Below are 20,468 nucleotides of genomic sequence, written 5' to 3' on the forward strand. Positions count from 1 at the left end.
GGGAAGGACGATAGGCTGGGTAACATTGCACCAGGATAGCCGATAGCTGTACGCTGGCTGAGAGACTGGTGGGGCAGTGCGGCGTCTCTGAGGTACTGCCTTTGCTTCTTGGCACAGAAGGGAACCAGGAGAAGGGATACCCGGAAGTGGACACAGAAGCTCCCCTTCAGAACTAATTAGAATCTGCTTGGTCTGAGACCATGGCGGGATGTGTTCCAAGGCAGACGGCACTTCCTCATTCAGCACAGGAAGGTTTTCCTTGTCAGTGCGGATAAATCGCACTTTGCGTTCCAGCCGGAACGCGGATGCGTTCCACAGAGAATGTGGCTTCCAGATTCGGCGCTGTTAATGCTGCAAGATACAGAGCACAGCTGGCACTTTTGGGAAAACGTCACAGACGGTGTTGGCAGGTACTGAGGATAAGAGTGGTAAGGAACTGCTTGCATTTTGTTTGTAGGTCCATGCAGCTCTGGAAAGGGGGTTCAGCCTAAAGTCTCTGGGTAAGCTGAAGACAAGGATTCATTCTCGCATTATCTAATGGCAAGAGGTGAAAGGGGCTAGTTAGGATTTTATTTATTTATTTTTTAGTCTCTCTGTCCCTGGAGATATGCCTTAAGCTGACCATAGACGCAAAGATCCGATCGTACGAATCGTGGATTCGTACGATTTTCGGACCATGTGTGGAGAGTCCCGACATTTTTCGTCCGTTGGAGATTGGTCGTTTGGTCGATCGGACAGGTTAGAAAATTTCTGTCGCCTGCCGATAATATCTCTGCGTGTATTGCCGATCGTACGATTTTCAGTGGGAGACTGTCACTAGTGTTGTCAGACATAAGTATCGTACGATTGCTGTCAGGGGCAGAACATTGGGTGATCTGTTCTTATTTGATCGGAATGGTAAAGACTTTGATCTGAATGGTTAGTGGAGGGTCGGGAGATGGGAAAGTCCGATCGTACGTTGATTCGTACGATCGGATCTTTGCGTCTATGGCCAGCTTTAAGCGGAAAGTCATCAGTCAAGGAAGTAGCCCTCTGCTGAACAACCTTCTATATAGGTCCTTTATGACTCCCTGTCAGAAGTTTCTGAGGAGGAGTTGTATGACCGTGCGGATGTCCAGTCTGATCTTTCTGAGGAGGGAGAGGCTCTTTCGGAAGTGGAATCAAATTTTGATACAGAGGTAGTGGATGGCTTAATCAAAGCAGTAAGGAAAACTTTGAATTTGACAGAAGAGCTGCCAAAGAGTTCTTCAGCTCTTCAGTTATTTCCTTCAGTAAAGAAGCGCGTGGCAAGTTTTCCGGTACATGATTCCATTAAAGAGTGAAAGAAAACGGAAAAGAGAGTTGTAATTCAAGGGAGATTTTTTAAAAAAAAATACCCAATGGATGAAGCTAATGCAAAACTATGGGATAATCCACCTAAAGTGGCTGCAGTGTAGTCAGATTGGCTCGGAAGGCTACGCTACCTGTAGATGATGCGGTTGCATTCAAACATCCAATGGAGAAAATAATGGAATTTGACCTAAAGAAATCTTACGTGTCGGCCAGGGCCTCCTGTAGGCCAGCAGTGGCGTTAACCTCAAGAGCTATGAAGATATGGGTGAATAATTTGGAGGAGGCTGTAGTCTCGAATGTGAAGAGATCAACACTGCAAGAGATGCTGTCTGATCTTAAAGTGGCGGTAGACTTTGTGGCTGAGGCTTCACTAGATCTAGTCCATCTTGCAGCAAGGTCAATGGCTCTTTCAGTGGCAGCGAGAAGGGCTCTGTGGCTGAAGCCCTGGTTGGCAGACTCGGCCTCCAAAAAAAACTTATGTCAGCTCCCTTATGAAGGGGAGAGCTTATTTAGTTAGAATTTGGATTTGATCATAAAACAGAGGATGCAAAAGCGTTTTCTTGCCACAAGAGAAAAGATTCAGATGCCAAGGGTCTAGACTGGAGTCTCCCGGGAATAGGTCCTTTCGCAGTTCTAGACCATATAGACCTGGAAGGTCACAAGGGAGACAAACATCCTGGAGGAACCTGAAAATAGAGTCTCGGCAACCAGCAAGGAAAAATACCTCCTTTGGAGCTCCTTCGAGCAAAATACAATGAGATCAGGCCGGCCCAGATCTACAAAGTGGGGGCACTTCTTGCACTCTTCAAAAAGATTTGGGTCGAAAAAATTTGAGATCATTGGGTCTTACAAATTATAGAAGAAGGATATCAGCTGGAATTCTCAAGGATTCCAAAGTGCCAAGTTTTTCGGGTTTTGTCAGTTCCAGAGCTTCAAGGAGCAAGACGAATATTTCAAGATTATGTGGATCAGCTGCTGGAGATAGGAGCGGTGGAACCAGTTCCTCTTCTACAGCAGCGGCGAGGCTTCTACTCGAAACTATCTAGTCAGGAAGGCATCAGGACACTTCAGACCGGTGCTGGAATTATGCCCACTAAATCAGTTTATAAATTGCAGAAAATTCAAGATGAAATCTCTTGCTTCAATAAATGTAGCAGTTTCCCCACAAACATGGCTAGTCAAATTAGATCTCAAGGATGCATACTTTCATGTTCCGATATACAGTCCCCACAGAAAATTTCTGTGGTTCGTGTTTCAAGACCAGTAAGTGCAATTCACATGCCTACCGTTTGGCCTCTCCACATCTCCGAGAACTTTCAAGAAAGTTCTAATAACAATAATAGCCCTCCTGAGGGTGGAAAGGGTATCCGCTTTCCACTATTTAGACGACATCCTCTTGGTCGCCGATTCAAAGGAGGAGGCAGGAAGAAGCAGGCACCAGACGATCGCTGTCCTTCAGAATTTTGGTTGGGTAATAAATTGGCAAAAAAGCCGTTAGTGCCAACACAGAACCTTGTATTTCTGGACACGCTCCAAGGGATGGTGTTGCTTCCAGAAGATATCACTGATAATGGACAGAGTGGGATCCTTCAAACAGAAGTTGGAGGTGTCTGTCAAGGAATGTATGTCCCTTCTAGGACTCTTTTTTTCCTCTATGATACAGATGGTGCGTTGAGTGAGATGGCACAAGAGACCTCTGCAGATATTTTTCTGAAGTCAGGAGCAATCAGTCCCCTGAAGCTGAGTCATCGTCTTCGTATTCCAGAACAGGTGAGAGCAAGTCTGGAGTGGTGGTTGGTTCCACAGAACCTAGCAAGAGGTTTGCTGTTGGCACAACCAAAGTTTATGACCATAACCACAGATGCATCTCTGACAGGCTGGGGCGCAATGCTAGACGATGTGTCCGCTCAAGGGCAGTGGAATCTGGGCCAACTTCCTTCCAATCTATTGAAACTGAAGGCGATAAAAATGGCATTGATGGCATTTGCAGGAAAAATTACTCACAAATGGGTAAAGATTAGTTTGGACAATGCTTCAGCAGTGGCATATGTCCGAAAACAAGGAGGAACCAGGAGTGCTCAAAGAAGTAGAGACCATATCATGGGCAGAAGTGAACCTAGAAGGTCTCACAACCATTTATGTTCCAGGGAGAGCAAATGTGCAGGCCGACTTTCTAAGCTGGAATATTATAGATCCTGGAGAATGGTTTCTCAAACCTGCAGTGTTCCAAGACATAGTACAGGAGATGGGAAACCCAGAGATAGATCTGATGGCCTCCGATCAGAATTTCAAATGCAGGACATTCTTTTCAAGATACCTGTCTCAGAAGACCAGTGGATTCGATGCATTGATCTAGAACGGGAAAGGGATATTCGGGTATGTTTTTCCACCCTTTCCAATGATTTGGAGGGTGTTGAAGAAAATAGACATGGAAGAGGTCTTAGTGGTTGCGTATTGGCCAAGACGCCCTTGGTTCCCTCTTCTGAAGCAGATGGCAGTGCAACCTCCAATGAGGTTGCCACCTTTAAGAGACTTGTTGATGCAGGGTCCGATACCCTTTCAGGATGTGGGCCGTATGTCACCGACGGCATGGAAATTGAAAGGCAGAGGCTCGAGAAGGCAGGATGTGGGTCTGAATTAACGGATTTATTATTGAAATCAAGAAAAAAGTCCATGTCAAATCAATATTACCGAGTGTGGGCTTGTTTTGTTTGCAGAGAATTCAGGGTTTGATCCGAGGATACCGTTTGCAGTATCGGTGGTGAATTTCCTCTTTGCGGGATTTTGAAGAGGGCTGGGAGTAAGTACGTTAAGAGGATAAATTGCCCTTTCAGCATTAATCGGCATGACTTTAGCTGAAGAGACGTTGGTAATTCAGTTTTTCAATGCCTTGAAAAAAGTGAAACCTTCTCGGACGCAAGGGTCCCTCCGTGGGATTTGCCTTTGGTCTTAAAAGTGTTAACATCAGCTCTGTTTGAACCCATTGAAAGCGCCTCAGATTGGTACTTTTACAATGAAAGTACTGCTTCTAGTGATCTTTCCGGATAAAGTCGTTCTAAGACCAGCATTTAATTTTTTTCCTAAGGTGATGTCTTGGTTTCATCTAGACTTGAAATTAACCTTACCGTCATTTTGCCCAAATCCAAGTAATAAGCAAGAACGAGAGTGGCATACTCTAGATCTAGTTCAAGCTTTGTCTCATTATTTGAATCGTACGAATTCTTGGAGGAAGACTGACACACTGTTCGTGTTTCCTAGAGGTCCAAGAAAAGGAATGGTGCCTTTGAAGTCGACGATTAGTCGTTGGACCGTTTGTTGTAATGTATTCTCATACCACAAAGCAGCCAGAGAGGTTCCTGGAGACCTTAAAGGCTCGCTCTACCAGAGCATTGGCTACTTCCTGGGCGGCAGAAGCCAGGGCTCCGCCTGAAGCGATTTGTAAGGCAGCGAGATGGTCTTCGTTACATACATTTATAAAGCATTATAAATGGAATGTGCTTTTATCCCAAGATGCTAGATTTGGGAGGAAAATTTTACAGGCTGTGTTGCATTCATAATAAAAAACACTTAAGCATTGTTGTCCCTCCCTTCTTTCTTGTATTTATGGGAATTCTCATATTGGTGAAGTGCTGCTGTGGGTGGCTTGGGAAATAGAAATATTTATTTTACTTCCCGTAATTTCTATTTCCAAGTCAACTTCCATGGCAGCATTCACCAATCTGCCTCACTTCTGAAGCCAAGAAATATACACAAAAGGGGAAGGCGGTGGGGCGGATGTTATAGGCTAAGTTAACCCGTTCCTGTCCAGTGGCCTGTGGGGCAGGAATACTCATATTGGTGAATGCTGCAATGGAAGGTGACTTGGAAATAGAAATTACGGTGATAGCTCCCCTTTAAAGAGATACTGACAGCAGAAATTAAACTCTTTTTTTTACATCTATCATAAAATTGCCTTCGAAAGCTACTTACAACTTTGCCATAAAGTATTTGGACAATGTTTTTACATTACCTGTCTGATGCCCCTTGTTTCTGTATGAGAGGGCTGCCATATTTGTGCAGCAGGAGTCCGTTCGCGTTGAGAAGGCTGAGATGGGACAGTCATGTTGGCAAAACAGTCAGGTTTATCAACTTAAACTAACAATTGCTTACAAAAAAAAACCCTCAGCAAAAAATGATCAACATGAGCTATAGGTAACTTTTAATGTATATCTATATTTTAAAAAGTAGTTTTCTAGTGTCCGCATCACTTTAAGTGGCTGAGTCTGGGACCACTTGTCTGTGTAGAAGTAACCATACAAGCATTCCTCCTACCCTATTTATTTCCCCTGGACACTCATAGCAAGCATGGGAAGAATATCAAAGCTGTGTGTGAAGTACTTGATTTACTTGTCTCCAGTGAGCTTCAAAGCCTCTCTGCGGTATGTTTGTAAAGAATGACAGATTTAGTCAAGCAACATACAAAGGGCTAACTGCAGAAATCTTACTGGAAGCTGTCTTATGAACCATAAAAGCTTGATTTTGTACCGAGTTCTTATTAGCTTCTTCTAAGAACAGTACAACAAAGGGTGAAGGGAGGGAGTTGAATACTGTGATGTAATCATCTGCCTTGCAAGGATCGAACATGGAGTAGCTGCAGTTTTCTTTGTTTGCCTGGTTTAGCTCAAGAAATAAAAATGATAGATTATTAATGATAAAAGTATTAGATACAAAATATGTTCTGCTCAAGCCCTGTTAACTGCACACTGATGGGCAGCAAGTTTCTGATTAGTTGCTATGGGTACTAGGGAACTGCTAGTAAATAAGCCCCTGATATATATATACTTTTTTTGACAAACTGAAAGAACTGGATTTTAACAGTATTAAGTGTAATGTAATTTATTGTATGCATAGAATGTAACAGTGCCCTTGTTAGTTAGTCTCTTAAAGAAACCACGACTCTTAAGGTGGCCGTACACAGGCAGATAAAGCTGCCGATATCGGCCGTTTGGACCAATTTGACAGCTTATCTGCCCGTGTATGGGGGCGTCCAACGGGTCTTCCCGAACGATATCTGGCCACGATAACAATCTGGAAGGTTTGATTTTTAACCGACCGACCCGTCGGAGCCCCTCGGCGTATCGTAATTTGATCGTTCGGCCATATAGCCGAACGTTCGAATTACCCCCGATATAGTCATGCCGTTAGTGGCATACTGTATCGGCATCGCCAAACGAGCGGATCTTTGAGTCTATGGCCAGCTTTACACCCTCAGGCATCTTTCTTTGTTGTTTTTTTCTACTTTTTCCTCATTTCACAGAAAAGGGACACCTGAGTAGTATATCAACCTGCATATCTTTTATTAGGCCCAAACTTGCAGTCTGTGCTTTCATAGTTGGCTAGATTGCTTGACCTAGCTATTTAGGGACTTCAATTGTGTGTATTTTTTTTTTTTTTTTAAATACACAAGAAAATGATTATGTATCAACTGCAGATAATGCCTTTCAGTTATGTCTGTGATCATAAAATAAATCATCCATACCAATTTAACCAGTGTAACACATGTATGCTGAACTTGTTATGCCTTGGTCAAAACTTGGTGGCTTGTGATTGAAACTGTATGCAGATAAAGCAGAGAGGGCTGTTACAATGCTAACATGAAAATGTACCAGTTTTGGACATTGCACAATATACTTGTGGCAAGGATTTCATTGCTTTTTAGCGTTTGACATCATATAGTTTTGAATAATAGAAATGTTCTATTTATCTGTAATTTTATCTAAACATTAGTTTTCTTGATTATTAACCCCCCCCTCTTTTTTGTTTTAAATATTGTTCTATAAGAAACACTGTATATATAAAGTATTGCTGTAGGGGGCTGGATTTGATACCAAAGAGGATGGTTCATTTGTTTCTAATTCTAAACCAAGGGGTTGCTATATTTATGACAAATATGCGTACAACAAATAACACATGGGGAGAATCTGTATCTATATATACTGTATCATGTTACAGCAGCTTCTGCCATTGTACTGCTTATTATACAGCCTTATCAGAATTTTTGCCTTTCAACTTTCAAACAGATAATCAATGTGCATAATAAAGACTTATCACCCCTAAAAAAAAAAAATAAGGGAAAAAAAAAGTCCAGGTGCTGCTGTAAAAAGTAATATTGGCATGAAAGACATGGAGAACCTTTTCCCAAGACATCACATCTCAAAATCTTTAGATTTATACACGTAAACCTTTTAGCAAAGTTATAAGATATGGGGCTATCTGTTTTTATTACATGATGGGTACTTGTAAATGTTTAGTTGAATATAGTTATATCCATATTTAGTATTTTGAGATATGGAATGTGGAGGCAAGTTTGGGTGACTGGAAACAACAAGGTGCATATTTTTTTTTCTTTTTCTTTTTACAACCAATATCGCTGGTGCGTAAGCGCTGGGAGGATATTTATCATGGTCAACTAAACTTCTTGTGTGTTGGTGGGTTCTTGTTAAGATGAATGCACATAGTAGAACAGATTGGAAACTAACATTTTAAACAATTTCTGTTTCAGGTCCCAGTCACCAAAACCAGGGTGGATTTCTCCGACTTCTTCCGTTTACAGCCCCCATCTACCTCTGAGAGTGGGCATGGTGGGGGAGGGCATAATGAGCTTGACGAAGAAGCATCGACCTCTGGAGGAGCCTCTGCTCCCAGCCCTCAGAGCGAGGCGGTCACAAATGATCTGCAAGAACTCTCTCTTCAGCCTGGGGCCAATGTTCAGATCCCCTTCTCTAGGCCATGTCCCAATACCCCGCCTCTGAGTGAGAGAAAGAATGGTGAGTTTCGCTGAGGCATAGGGAATACAATTATAACGCTTAACAGATACCTGTATTTTTCAAGCACAATGGCAGCTGCTATTCACGAGATATAAAAGCACTAACCTATATTTAAATTGCATAACTGAACACTGAAGCATTGGGCAACCTCCTTGCAACCACTAGGTTTTCACATTAAGCTTTAAAGGAAAAAGATGTCAATAAAGGCCTGAACCTTCAATGCTATTGTTAATGTAGATACACACACACACACACACCTAGAAAATCATTAAATAAACCCAATAGGCTGGTTTTGCTTCCAATAAGGATTAATTATCTCTTAGTTTAGATCAAGTACAAGGCACTCTTTTATTATTACAGAGAAAAAGGAAATAATTTTTAAAGATTTGGATTATTTGATTATAATGGAATCTATGGGAGACTGTCTTTCCATAATTCAGAAATGTCTGTATATGGAAACCATGCATTACATTGCAAAATCTATATATGTGAGAAACAAATGTCACATTGCTGTTTCTTCATTTTGGATTTTTTATTTGTTTTGCTTCTGTGAACACTGCCTTGTTTCTGTAGCCACATCAGCATTTAGGTTGCTATTTAGCCAGTTGGTTCCAGGACCATGACGCATACAGAACAGAGGAACTTCTAAGCAAACTTTCTGGCAATAGTGTTAGTAGTTTTTTTTCTTTTTAGGTCTCCCTTTTATTTTAATTGATGAATGGAAACATTTTTAAAAATGAGTAAGCACTTGTTCCAGGCCCCCCTGGCATTCCTAAATACACTTAATGTTTTTTATGATTAGACCACATATAAACTGCCCCAATATTTTAGTGATAAAATATGTTCTAATTATAATTCTATATTTGAGTGAAGTAATTCCTCTCATCACATTCTGTTTGTTACAGTATTATTAGAATATGCTATGTAACTTGCTGGAGCTATATAAATAAAGCAACGATAATGGTAAGAATGTGTGGCAGTTATGGGAAATACTGAATAATAATGAAATGCTAACTGTTATAAGCACCCATGCTAAGGTCAGAGACGCATACGAATTTTGGGATGGCACTCGGAGCGTTTTGTTTTCCGAAGTCGCACGAAAACGAATCGCTCGGAGTGCCATCCTGCCAGCGATTTCGATCCTAGCCGGCAGGAAGGCTTTTCGGGGAGATTATTCGCCCGAAGAAGACGCAATTTGGCGCCGGCCGACTAAATCTCCCCGAATCTTTGGGTGTGTCTCTGCCCCAACAGGCCTATTATCTGTTTTTGTGCGTTTGCCTGGAAACAAGCAGGCTTCTGTTTGGAATCTGCCCATAATAAAGCAGCCACTTTAAATGGCCACCACTAAATTTGGTTGTTATGTTGTAACTGCTAAAAACCATAAAGGAGAATTCAACCCTTGATTTAAAAACTCCTACCCTCCCCCCAGGCTAACCCCTCGGTGCAGATTCTTCCAGCGGAGTTCCACGCATCCATCTTCCGGCTCCTCAGTAAGCTGACTGGGAGATCTGTGGCGCATTGCGCAGTTGGAGCAATTTGGCGGTTTTCGACTACTGCGCATGCGCCGAAATTGACGGAGATGGACAATCTCCCGATCGGCTTACTGAGGAGCCGGAAGTTGGATGCGTGGAACTCTGCTGGAAGAATCTGCGCCAAGGACTGAGTAGGTAGGTTTGCTTTTGTGAGTAATTGTATTAAGTTCCTAAACCTGACTGTTTTGTTAAAAGGGTTGTGAATCTTCGAGTTTACTTTTAGTATGATGTAGACCGAGAGTGATATTTGTCATTGGTTTTCATGTTTTATTGTTTGTGTTTTTTTGAGTTATTTAGCTTTTTATTCAGCAGTTCTCCAGTAATTTCAGCTGTCTGTTTGCTAGGGCTCCACATAACCCTGGCAACAATGCACTGATCTGAAAAAAGACTGGAATATGAATAGGAGAGTCCTGGATAGAAAGAAACATTTGTTGCCTTACGTAGCACCTGTTTTTAGATGGTGTCAGTGAACCCTATTTGAAAGCTGGAAGGAGGCAAAAGAAAAAGGCAAATAATTAAAAATCTATAAAAACAAAAAAAAAAAATGAAGACCAATTGATAGGTTGCTCAGAATTCTATAACGTACTAAAAGTTAATTTAAATGTGAACTACCCCTTTAACCTGACTGTCTCACTCTGTCTGTTAGAATGTCTAACACTAACAGGCTACAGCAGCACAAATATGGCAGCCCCTTCATAGAGGAACTTGGGGGATCTGATAGGTATGTATGTATATTTAAAGCATCAGGAACTACTTCTATGGCAAAATAATAAAGCTCATGTAAAGGCAATGTTATGCTATATTTTAAAAAAAGATTAATTTCAGGTGTCGGTATCTGTTTGAAGCACTGATCCCCAGCCTCTGGCCCATGAGTAACGTTGCTCACCAACCTAATTCATGTTGTTTTCAGGGGCCTCAAACCATGTGCTCATTTTTGAATCACTTGCTTGGAAGCATATTTTTGAGGTATAAAGACCATTTGCGCTACCAAATATTTCACCAATGTGGACGGGCATCCTACACCAAGCTAACAAATGGTCAATCATTGTCCTTATTTGGCACTCCTATGAGCTTTTTTTTTTTAATGCTTCTGTTGCTCCATATCTTTTTTTAATTTTTTAATTATTTTTTTTTTCACCTTAAGGGCTAGTCCACACGGGGAGATAGCGACGCGTTTGCGGTCGCGGCGACAAAGCGCCGCGACAGTCGCCGCGACCGGCGCAGGCGACAGTTTTGTATGGGCGCCTATGTAAAAACGCCTGTGCTAACCACACGAGGCGATGCGCTTTTCAACAGTCGCCTGAAAAAGCCTGGCGAGGCATTTTCAGGCGACTGTTGAAAAGCGCATCGCCTCGTGTGGTTAGCACAGGCGTTTTTACATAGGCGCCCATACAAAACTGTCGCCTGCGCCGGTCGCGGCGACTGTCGCGGCGCTTTGTCGCCGCAAACGCGTCGCTATCTCCCCGTGTGGAATAGCCCTAAAGGGCCAATATACTTCTTTATTCAAAATTTGTTCAGTGAAAAGGGCTTGTGCTGGACATTTTTCCTATTGTTTTAATAATTAAAAAAAAAAAGTATCCAAAGGGTTTTTTGAACAGGCAAAATTTTAGCGCAAGCCACGATAAGCCAAAACAGTTTATTAAAAGTATTTTAAATGTTTGATAATCCCAGTAGACTTTTCTTAGCACCAATATGAATCTATATGGTTTAGAGAGCACCTTGAATGGATCATAACTAATTATTACAAAGTAAAAGGAAATGTATAAATTGAGTTGGCCTTCCTGTTATTTGGAGCTTTCTGGATATCTGGTTTCCAGATAAGTGTTCCTTGTACCAATAACAGTTACAGCAGTTGTATATTGTTTAAGCTCAGTTTTGGTTAATGGATTGCACAGGCTTTCAGCAATGGGTTGCCTCTCCTCATCCCCAGCCTGCCAGAACGTGTTTGCATGCTGCCCTTATTTCTTGCACAGGGATATGTTCTGGGCAACAGGAGGGAGGGTAGCTCCTGTGTAGACTTGCTGAGGAATTGGCTCATAGGTTAGCGGGAAGGTGCATCAAATAAACATAATTGGCACCTAAAGGCTATGTGATAAGCGGCACTGCTGACCCCTTATGCTACTTGTACTTGCAAGGCAACCTTTAGCCTTTTTCTTTCAGTTTACCTTTATTTTGATCTATATTAACATATGGAAGCTTTCTGGGATTTTGCAAGGCCAATTTACACGCACTTAGCTGAATGAATTGTGTAATAAACGCTGTTTTGGCACAGATCCTACATTCTTGCTGCTGGGACTTGCATGCCCCCAGTAACGGAAATCTGCAGAGCTTGCCTGTGCTGTCTCATACTAGATGTGACCTTCATTTTGCAAAACCAAAGAATGCCGTTTAGTCCGTATAGAATTAGAATTGATTTTATTTTTGATAAACACAAACTGTTTTCGATCAATCCTTCCTTAAAGGAAAACGTTACCCCCAAAATTAATATTTAAGCAACAGATCATATTAAGTGGCATATTAAAGAATCGTACCAAACTGGAACGTATATTTAAGTTAATATTGTCATTTTACGTCTCTTACCTTGAGCCAACATTTTGTGATGGTCTCTGCTCCCTCAGAGAGAACCTGAGCAGAAATACTACTACAACTCTAACTGTAAAGGTGGCCATATATGGGGAGATAAAGCTGCCGATATCGGTCCTTTAGACCAATTCGGCAGTGTATGGGGGCTTCCGACGGGTCTTCCCGATCGATATCCGCTGAGCGACATGTCGGAGCCCATTGCACCTTGTTGTAATCTGATCCTAGGGCCGAATATTCAAATGACCTCGATATAGCACTGCCTTTGGTGGGCATATCGATGAAAGATCATTTGCTGATGTTGCCAGACGAGCGGATCTCTTCGTATATAGCTAGCTTAACAGGAAGACGTTTTTGAGCTAAAGACAGAACTCTGTCTGTTAATTGGCTCATGTGGCCTAACATGTATTGTTTGTTTGTGTGCACCGTGACTCGTACGATCCCAGGGAGTGCACCTTATTTTTTAAAATGGAAATTTTCTATTTCTGATTATCCAATGGCACATATTACTAAAAAAGTATATTATTATGAAAAAGTTTTTTTACATGAAGCAGGGTTTTACAAATGAGCTGTTTAATGCAATATATTTTTATAGAGACCTACATTGTTATTGGGGGTATAGTTTTCTTTTTAAACTTGGAAGCCCATATTACGTTGTCAGTGTTCCCACCTCCATGCTTTTTTCATATGTAAGTGCTTTCCAGCAAAGACCCCAAGCTTTGTTTCCAGTCTTATTATTTTGTATGTTTGGTTTTTTTTCCCATAGCCTGAAACACTGCTTATCTAAGTACCAAAATATTTGATCTGAAGCCCAAGGGGAAACCCTTAACTTTACCTTATACCAACTTTGGGAACACTGATTACTATCACTAAAACCCTTAGGCTATCTGTTATCAGGGCTACTGTTTGATCTGGCTATGTGCTTGCCCAGGGAAATTGGAAGCTGTTTCTCGCAATACAGTTTATTTTGTGATTAATAAAATGCAGTTACGAAATGTTCTCTGGCTGAGGGTTTTGGCCCGAGGCTTGTCTGCATGTGAGGAATTTTTGATAAATGGTATTGTCCTGCATCTTCCTGAGGCAATGGGGCTGCCCCAAGCTGCTGGAATGTGACAAGGGAGAATTACAGGGCTTAGGTTACCATTATAGCAGCCCTCGGGACAAGGTTTTTGTAGCCTCTGTTTTGCAGATTGGATTCTGGAGTAGTATCCAATGAATTGTAAGCCAGTTTTCAGATGGAATTGCAACTAGCACTGTGGCCCGTTTACTGGGGAAACGGAATTGTGTTTGTTCCAGGCTCCCTCATCTGGGGTTTGAAGCTATGGAAGGTCTGTCCCTGTGATGGAACATGTATAAGGGGTGTCTTTAAAAGACTGTTGCTTCAGCATCCCAGAGAAGTACTCCGAAGGTGGGCCCTTTCCACAGATCTTTAATGTGTCTTTTGTACAAGTCTCCAGGAAAAAAAATTAAAACAGTGCTGTTGTTGAAGAGAGGATATTAGACTACTGGCCCTCCAGCGTCTGTGATGAACTACAGCTCCCAGCGTCTCTAGCCAATGCAGACAGTCATTTACACAGCTTGAGTCATTGGACTGCCATTCTTCTTCTATGTTTATTGTGCAGCACAAGCCGCCCCCACAATGAGGGTGCTGCATTCCACCCTTAGATATCTTCTTTTTCTGCTTACAGCTTTCCGCTCATTCCGAGAATCAGATTTTCCTTCCAGATTGCCTCAAAGTCTCATCTTTATCTCTGCTACTGATAAGATCAGTCTGGTTAGATTAAAGGATCATCTTCACTTTTTTTCGTCCATATTTGTGTTTATGTTTTACTCTTGACATGGCACTGTAAGATAAGAATATAAGGCTAGCCACATATAACCTGCTGCTAAGAATATACAATTTCCCGGGGGATGATGGTGTAGTAACTTGAAAAGAGTTTGTGAAAATGAATCTGAATTGCCGTTTACTAACACAACTATACTTCATGGGTTTGTGTGACATTCTTGGGGGATGCCTAGAGCTTCTGTTATTCGTTATACGTATCTGTGTTTTGGACTCCTGTGTCTTTCTCTACATTCCTTATACCCGCTCCTCTATTTGAGTTATTTCTTTTTCGTTTACCTCGTTATTAGACCCCCCCCTCTCTTCTGCCTGTTTGCCCCACTCCGTCTCTTGTACCTTCCCTCCCACACCCACTTTTGCTTGCCACTCCCGCTGGCCTTTCTCTTTTCCTCCCCTGTCCTGACTTCATTAAGATGGGAGGGAGTGCCTGGCTACACAAACATGTTGAAGTCCTTTGCTGCTCCTCCAAGCTGAGTCTCATTGCATTACAAGCACCGGCACGGTGGTTGTGGATTTGCCTATTTCCATGATGGATTTTTTCACAAGTCTTAATCTGTGATAGTACTTTATGAAGGGGAATTAGCCATTCCTCTCATTTGCTGTACTACATTTTATTCAATTGAGGTGTGTGAGCAGGGCTTATCCAGAAGTCTTTCACTGACCTCAGCAAAGTGACCATGACGCTTTTAGACGCAGAGCAAGCAATGCTTGCCATACATACAGGTAAGGTTACTTATTATTTTCTCTACTTGTCGCATATTTATTTCATGCATTTGTGTATATTAAGAGTTAGCAAAATTCAGCTCTTTCAGACTTTGCCTTTCCTAACATTCCATTTGTCAATGTATTGTTTTTTGTTTGGATTTTTTTTTAATACCTGCAGCATCCTGAGTACAAAGTTTATTATTTGTGTATTATACTGCAAAAGGGCTGCTATGACATTGATGTAGATAACAGAAACCACTCGCTTGTCATTTAGATTTTTTTTGCTTTCCTGTTAAATCCTATAACTTTTAGCAGATCAATTTCCACTTCATATGGAATTATACATTGATGCTTATTCAGCTTTTATAAACCTTTTTACATGGCTAAATGGCTGTGTGTGCCCCATCTAGTACCCGTTGTGTGTGTGTGTGTGTGTGTGTGTGTGTTTATTTGAATTGTACTACTGTGTAATCCATTCATAGTACAGACACAGGGATGAACACTGCAATACATTAAAAATAAACTTCAATGGCAACAAAGATGAAATAGAGAATGTAACACCAAAGGAAATCCCTGTTCCATACAGCTTACAAGGAAAGTGCTTGCCCACTGGTCCATAAGTGGCTTCAGAAGGTAGGATTTGAGTTTAGATTTGTTAATGCAGAAGAATTAAGGGATGGCATTAAGCATGAGGGGCTGCTGTAAGACTATATAGAAAGTCTGTATTTAGTGGGCTGCCTCTGAGGGGCCTACCGTACCGATATCTGGCTGAAAATCAAGCAGGTGTCAATCGGGCAGGCTTAAAAATCCCATTGGGGCAAGGAAAGCATTGACTTGTTAATCGGTCCTCGCCTGACAGCCTGCTTGTACTGTTATCTGATTGAATCAGCCTGATTTAAAGGTGGAGCGGATCTTTACATGTATGGCCTGCTTTAGCCGAGAGCAGGATAATTGTAACAGGCTTTAAAAAATGTCTGAGTGGGGTATGTTGGGTGTCTAGTTAGTAGTATGTTTCCTTCAGCAGGATAAGATTAATTAGTAAAGGAAATGCAACAGGTTTTGCACTGGCATTAATACGACTGGAAAATGATAGGTAAGAAACAAAGATCACCCCCCAGGTAGCAAGCTGAATTGACACACTTAATGAACATGCCATCAGCGGTAGTTGTAAAAGAGGAGAAGGGTTTTGGTTCAGTTGGCTTCAGATGAGGTGTCATCTATCAGTTCAAGAAGAGCTCGCTAGGAGCCAGTAGAAATCTGAGTCTATGGTTGGTTAGTAAATTGTATTCATCTAAATCAGTTCTTGTGGATTTAAATCTGCAAGCAATATACTGGGCGGCAGAGCTTTCTTATATAATAATGCAGTCACTTGAGCATCACCTTGCCTTTTTGCAAAACTGGGGTAATTAAAAGTTATGAGTGGATGTTTTGTATACAACTAAAGTTTTTAGATACTTCTCAGTTATACTTGGACTTCATTTCCAGCCAAAAACAGTTTCTCCAATTTTATTGTTTGATAGTTTTTATTACTTCTCTTTCTTATTCATCTTCCAGTCTCTCATTCACACCGCTGCCTGGCTGCTATGGCATACTGAACCAAGCAACCAGATAGCTTCTGAAATTGCAAACTGGGTTGCTGCCAAACAAAAATCTAATTTAAAAACTAAAGAAAACCAATTGCAAATCGTTTTAGAATATGAACGTCTACATTAAACTAAATGTTAATTGAAAGGTGGCACACCCTTTTTAATAATGCTATGCATTTGTGAGATGTGGTTAATGAAAATCTGTAATGCTTAACAGATTGTGGGTTGATAGTCTGTTCCTAACAGAGTTCCTTGCTGCTTGTTCCTAGGATGTTTATCCATAGAGAAGGTGCACCAGAAGTTTATCCATTGCATACACTAATGTAGACAACAAGTGGGTGAGGGGGGACTGTAAGCCTATATGTCAGAACAGTTGGAAAATGAGTGTAGCAATAGATTGGACATTGTGTGTATATTATGTATACCACTATAAAACAAGGCCTGGGGGTTGTTAAATCCCAGGAATTCCCCTCCAGTCAAGTTTACGCAAAAGAGAAACCACCCTTATGAAGTTATAAAGGGCAGTCTGTTCACTTTTCTGTAGACTGAGGAGTCACTTCTAGTTACTGGGCCTCACAGCCCGGGGGAAGACCTATTTTGAAAACATATTTTGAAATGCACATCTTTTACGCCTCTATTTGATGGCAGCACTTCTGGGCCCCAAGCAGTCACAGGCTCTGCTCCCAGTATGGCATGACCCTGAAAATGTATAAAAGCATGGATATATTACAATGCTCTGTGCTGTTTACCTCTGTGTATGGGAAAAACAGTAATAGTTGTCATAATTATCCTTGTCATCTTACTTTGCCCTCAAGGAGCGCTATACAAATAAAAATATACATACATAATGTAGAAATTTGAAAATGGAAGTTCACAGAACAATGAATTTAAAGATGAATATACATTTGCTGCAAGAGCAATACAGTCAATTAAATTGCCAATTAAATATGCAGGCAGGTAAATGCACAATATATTTTAAAAGTGCCCTGTAGTATTTTTTTGTGTAATGGCATTACAACTGGCAAGGGGCCACAGGATGAGCTTTTGCCTGCATATGCTATATTCTTATCCTCTGCACTTCGATTTCCTAAAGTCGTTTCCTCGTGAGGCGGCTTCAGAAATCGAAGTGCCGCGAGTGCCATTGCGCTGGTGTTTTCTCATTATAGCAGGGGGGAGGCAGTTGTTGCCCCACAGAAGAGACGATTAGTCGCCAGGCGACTAAATCTCCCCGAATCTGCCCCTGCCCTAAATGTTACTTTCTGACACTTTAAAGTCTCTGCAGACAGTGTCCGAAGGGCAGTGATTAAACTGTTCTCCCAGCCTCCCAGCTGTGCCGTCTTCTAAGGTTCCATAGCAAGCCGGGAGCCCTTTGCCAAATGGGAAAACAGGCAGCGGTGCAGCTTTGGATAATAGAGTTGCACCACTGCCTCCTAACTGTGTTTGTAAATGGCTAGATTTTTGTTATTATTCAGTGCTTTTTATATAATTATGATTTTCTTTCACTTATATTTCAGTCTACCATTCAGTAAACTATAGTTTCAGACCGCAGTTAATATCCGATTCGGGAGCTATACAGCAGCACAGTTAATTTGAAAACCATAGAAATGAGAAGTAAATACGCAGCTGCAATTTATTTGACTGAAACATATCTATAATATTAACTTGGTTTAATGACCAGTTATTTTGCATGTATTCAGTAAGGTTACTGTCACATGGGACGGTTATTCGGCCGGAGCTTATACACCAGTCTGATCCACTCTTTGGTGTGTCTGTGCATGGGCCGATGCAGTGGTTTAGGGTGCAGACACATGGAGCGGATATTGGCTGATGCGGATATTGGTTGATGCAGTGGCTCTGGGTACAAATACACCAGAGTGGATCAGAACAGGAAGGCTCTTTGCCATTTTCCAGGTGGCAGTAGCCTAAATGCAATGTCACACTTCTCCCAGGGGTAGCAAAGTGTCTGATAATACCTTTTAATCCAGAAGAATGGGGATTTCCACATCTAAAGGATTTTACATGTGGTGATCCCATTCTTCTGGATTAAAAGGTGTTTTTTTTAATTTAAAGTTTTTATTGATTTTCAATTTTCAAACGAAAAACAGTTTACTGTTGACAAAGATAACATGATTAGATATTGCTAGATGCTATACCTATAACTGACTGAACGGCATCAAGGAATTGTCGCATGACATGTTATTCCTCTGTTTGTAGGCATCTGTGCCAGGATGAGTCTCCCTTGTCATGACATCGGTACGTCAACAGTAAAAGGTGTTTTCTAAAGCTTTTTAACCGTGGGAGTACTGTGTGACTGTGCCTAATTTAACATTACCCTTAGGGTCTGACCACATGGGCAGATTCGGGGAGATTAGTTGCTGCCTTCCCCCAGCTAAAATGTAAATCACCTGGTGGCTGGCAAACAGAGTGCTAATATGACTATATTTAGGGGAGCAAAGATAATTATCAGTAGCACAGATTCCTGTGTTTCCGTTTCCTTGCATGACCATGGCCAACTGGTTTATATCCATCAGATATTATTTCCATTTTAAGTACAGATGGAACATTGGCAGATATTCTCAATAACAGATTGTACATTTTATTCTGTGCCGAATCATATTATCCTCACTTTTGATGCAACTTGTTGGCTGAGGTTATTTTGTTTCTTAGTGTAGCTCTGATGTGTGTGTGCCCTAAGGCTGAAAGAAGCAAATCTGCTCCCTGCCGCATTGATCTGAATCTGATCAGCTTCCCTCAGCCGGCAAAAAATACGCAGGCTAAGAACAGCTGGAGCCATCCGACTGTGTGCCCATAGCCTTACTCTAAGTGGATAATGGTGTGAAAATGCATGCTTTTGCGTTTTCACGCCAATATCGGCTCTGTGGCAATTTACATTATTGCCAGTGGTAAAGCAGCATCGGTGTCCCAATGATCCCAACAGAAATGGGATGCGGCAAAGACCATGCCCCCTTTCCTGTATTTGCTCGCCGTTTACTTTAGGCAAACTATATTCTGCTTTGTCTCTTGTCTAATTGTAATGTTTGCAAACACAGGCCTAGTGTGAGCTTGTTAGGTTGGCATACAGACTTGTGACTAGTCACTTGAGAAGTAAAGACTGCGGACTGTGTAAATAAACCAAGTGTGAATAGACTTTCTAAAGAAACTGTTTAAAATAAAGCACTTTAGTTTTTGCATACTACAAAGAATAATTCAGAAGCCCCTTGGCGTGCAGGGTGTCTGTACTGTATTAAGGAAAACATTGAATCTGTAGCACACCAGCAAAAAAATAAATGTTAGTAAAAATTGCAAGAAAGATGAAACCATCAATATGAATGGGAGAAGCTTTGCAGCCCAGCCAGTTGCTTTAGTGGCCTTAACTTAAAGGCATGTGTATGAACATGCCCACCATAAGTCAAAAACATGGCTCCAACTCATTATGTCCATAGAACCCTATTTTTCAATTTTAAGAGGCGTTTTCCTTTCTATGACTGGGGCTCTAATAATTAATAACATTTAACAATGTTTGATCAACTGGACAATGTAAAGAGTGTTTAAAGTTTAAAAGGTTTGGCTGTAGTCCAAGTTGGTCAGATCTGTGGAAAAACCCTCTCTTTGTTAGGGAAAGCTGACAGGATTTGGAATTTTTAGTAAATATTTGTCTCAAAATAGCCAAACGCCGTCCTGTGCTGTAAATATATAGTTTTGTCATGGTTAAAGAACCAGTAGATGCTCAGATTGCTGTTTATGCTCCTTTTGCAGCAGAGAAGGGAAGTGTTCATTTGGCCAGAAAACAAGGATTATATTAAAATGTAGAGGTGAGAATAGTATTGATTTATAGGCTGTGGTCACATTAGTTCTTCCTGTACTTAGTTTGTGAGTTTCAGTGTTGATACAATAGTTAATTTGAACTTTGGATGGAGACTCTGGCAGACGTCCCAATGGTACAAGGAAGTTGATGATCTGAAGTTGTTTTTATAGTGATTTTAACATACCGTGTTAGAGAGTGTATTCCTATGCAGATAAAACACTCACTCCCGGCTCTTTCATTGGTTGTAGAATGTTTGTCAAGCATATCTCCTATGGACCT

At 41.3% G+C, this 20,468-nt stretch overlaps 1 protein-coding gene across 1 annotated transcript in view; it reads left to right on the plus strand.

Moving 5' to 3' along the window:
* mrtfa.L (myocardin related transcription factor A L homeolog) overlaps nt 1–20,468 on the plus strand; it is a 60,054-nt gene that overhangs the window by 18,839 nt on the left and 20,747 nt on the right. The window contains 1 exon segment of the mRNA NM_001096759.1: nt 7,874–8,138. Within this exon segment, the coding sequence (NP_001090228.1) occupies nt 7,874–8,138 (265 nt within the window).

The sequence above is a fragment of the Xenopus laevis genome, chromosome 4L (genome assembly GCF_017654675.1).
Source record: "Xenopus laevis strain J_2021 chromosome 4L, Xenopus_laevis_v10.1, whole genome shotgun sequence".
Classification (NCBI taxonomy): Eukaryota; Metazoa; Chordata; class Amphibia; order Anura; family Pipidae; genus Xenopus; species Xenopus laevis.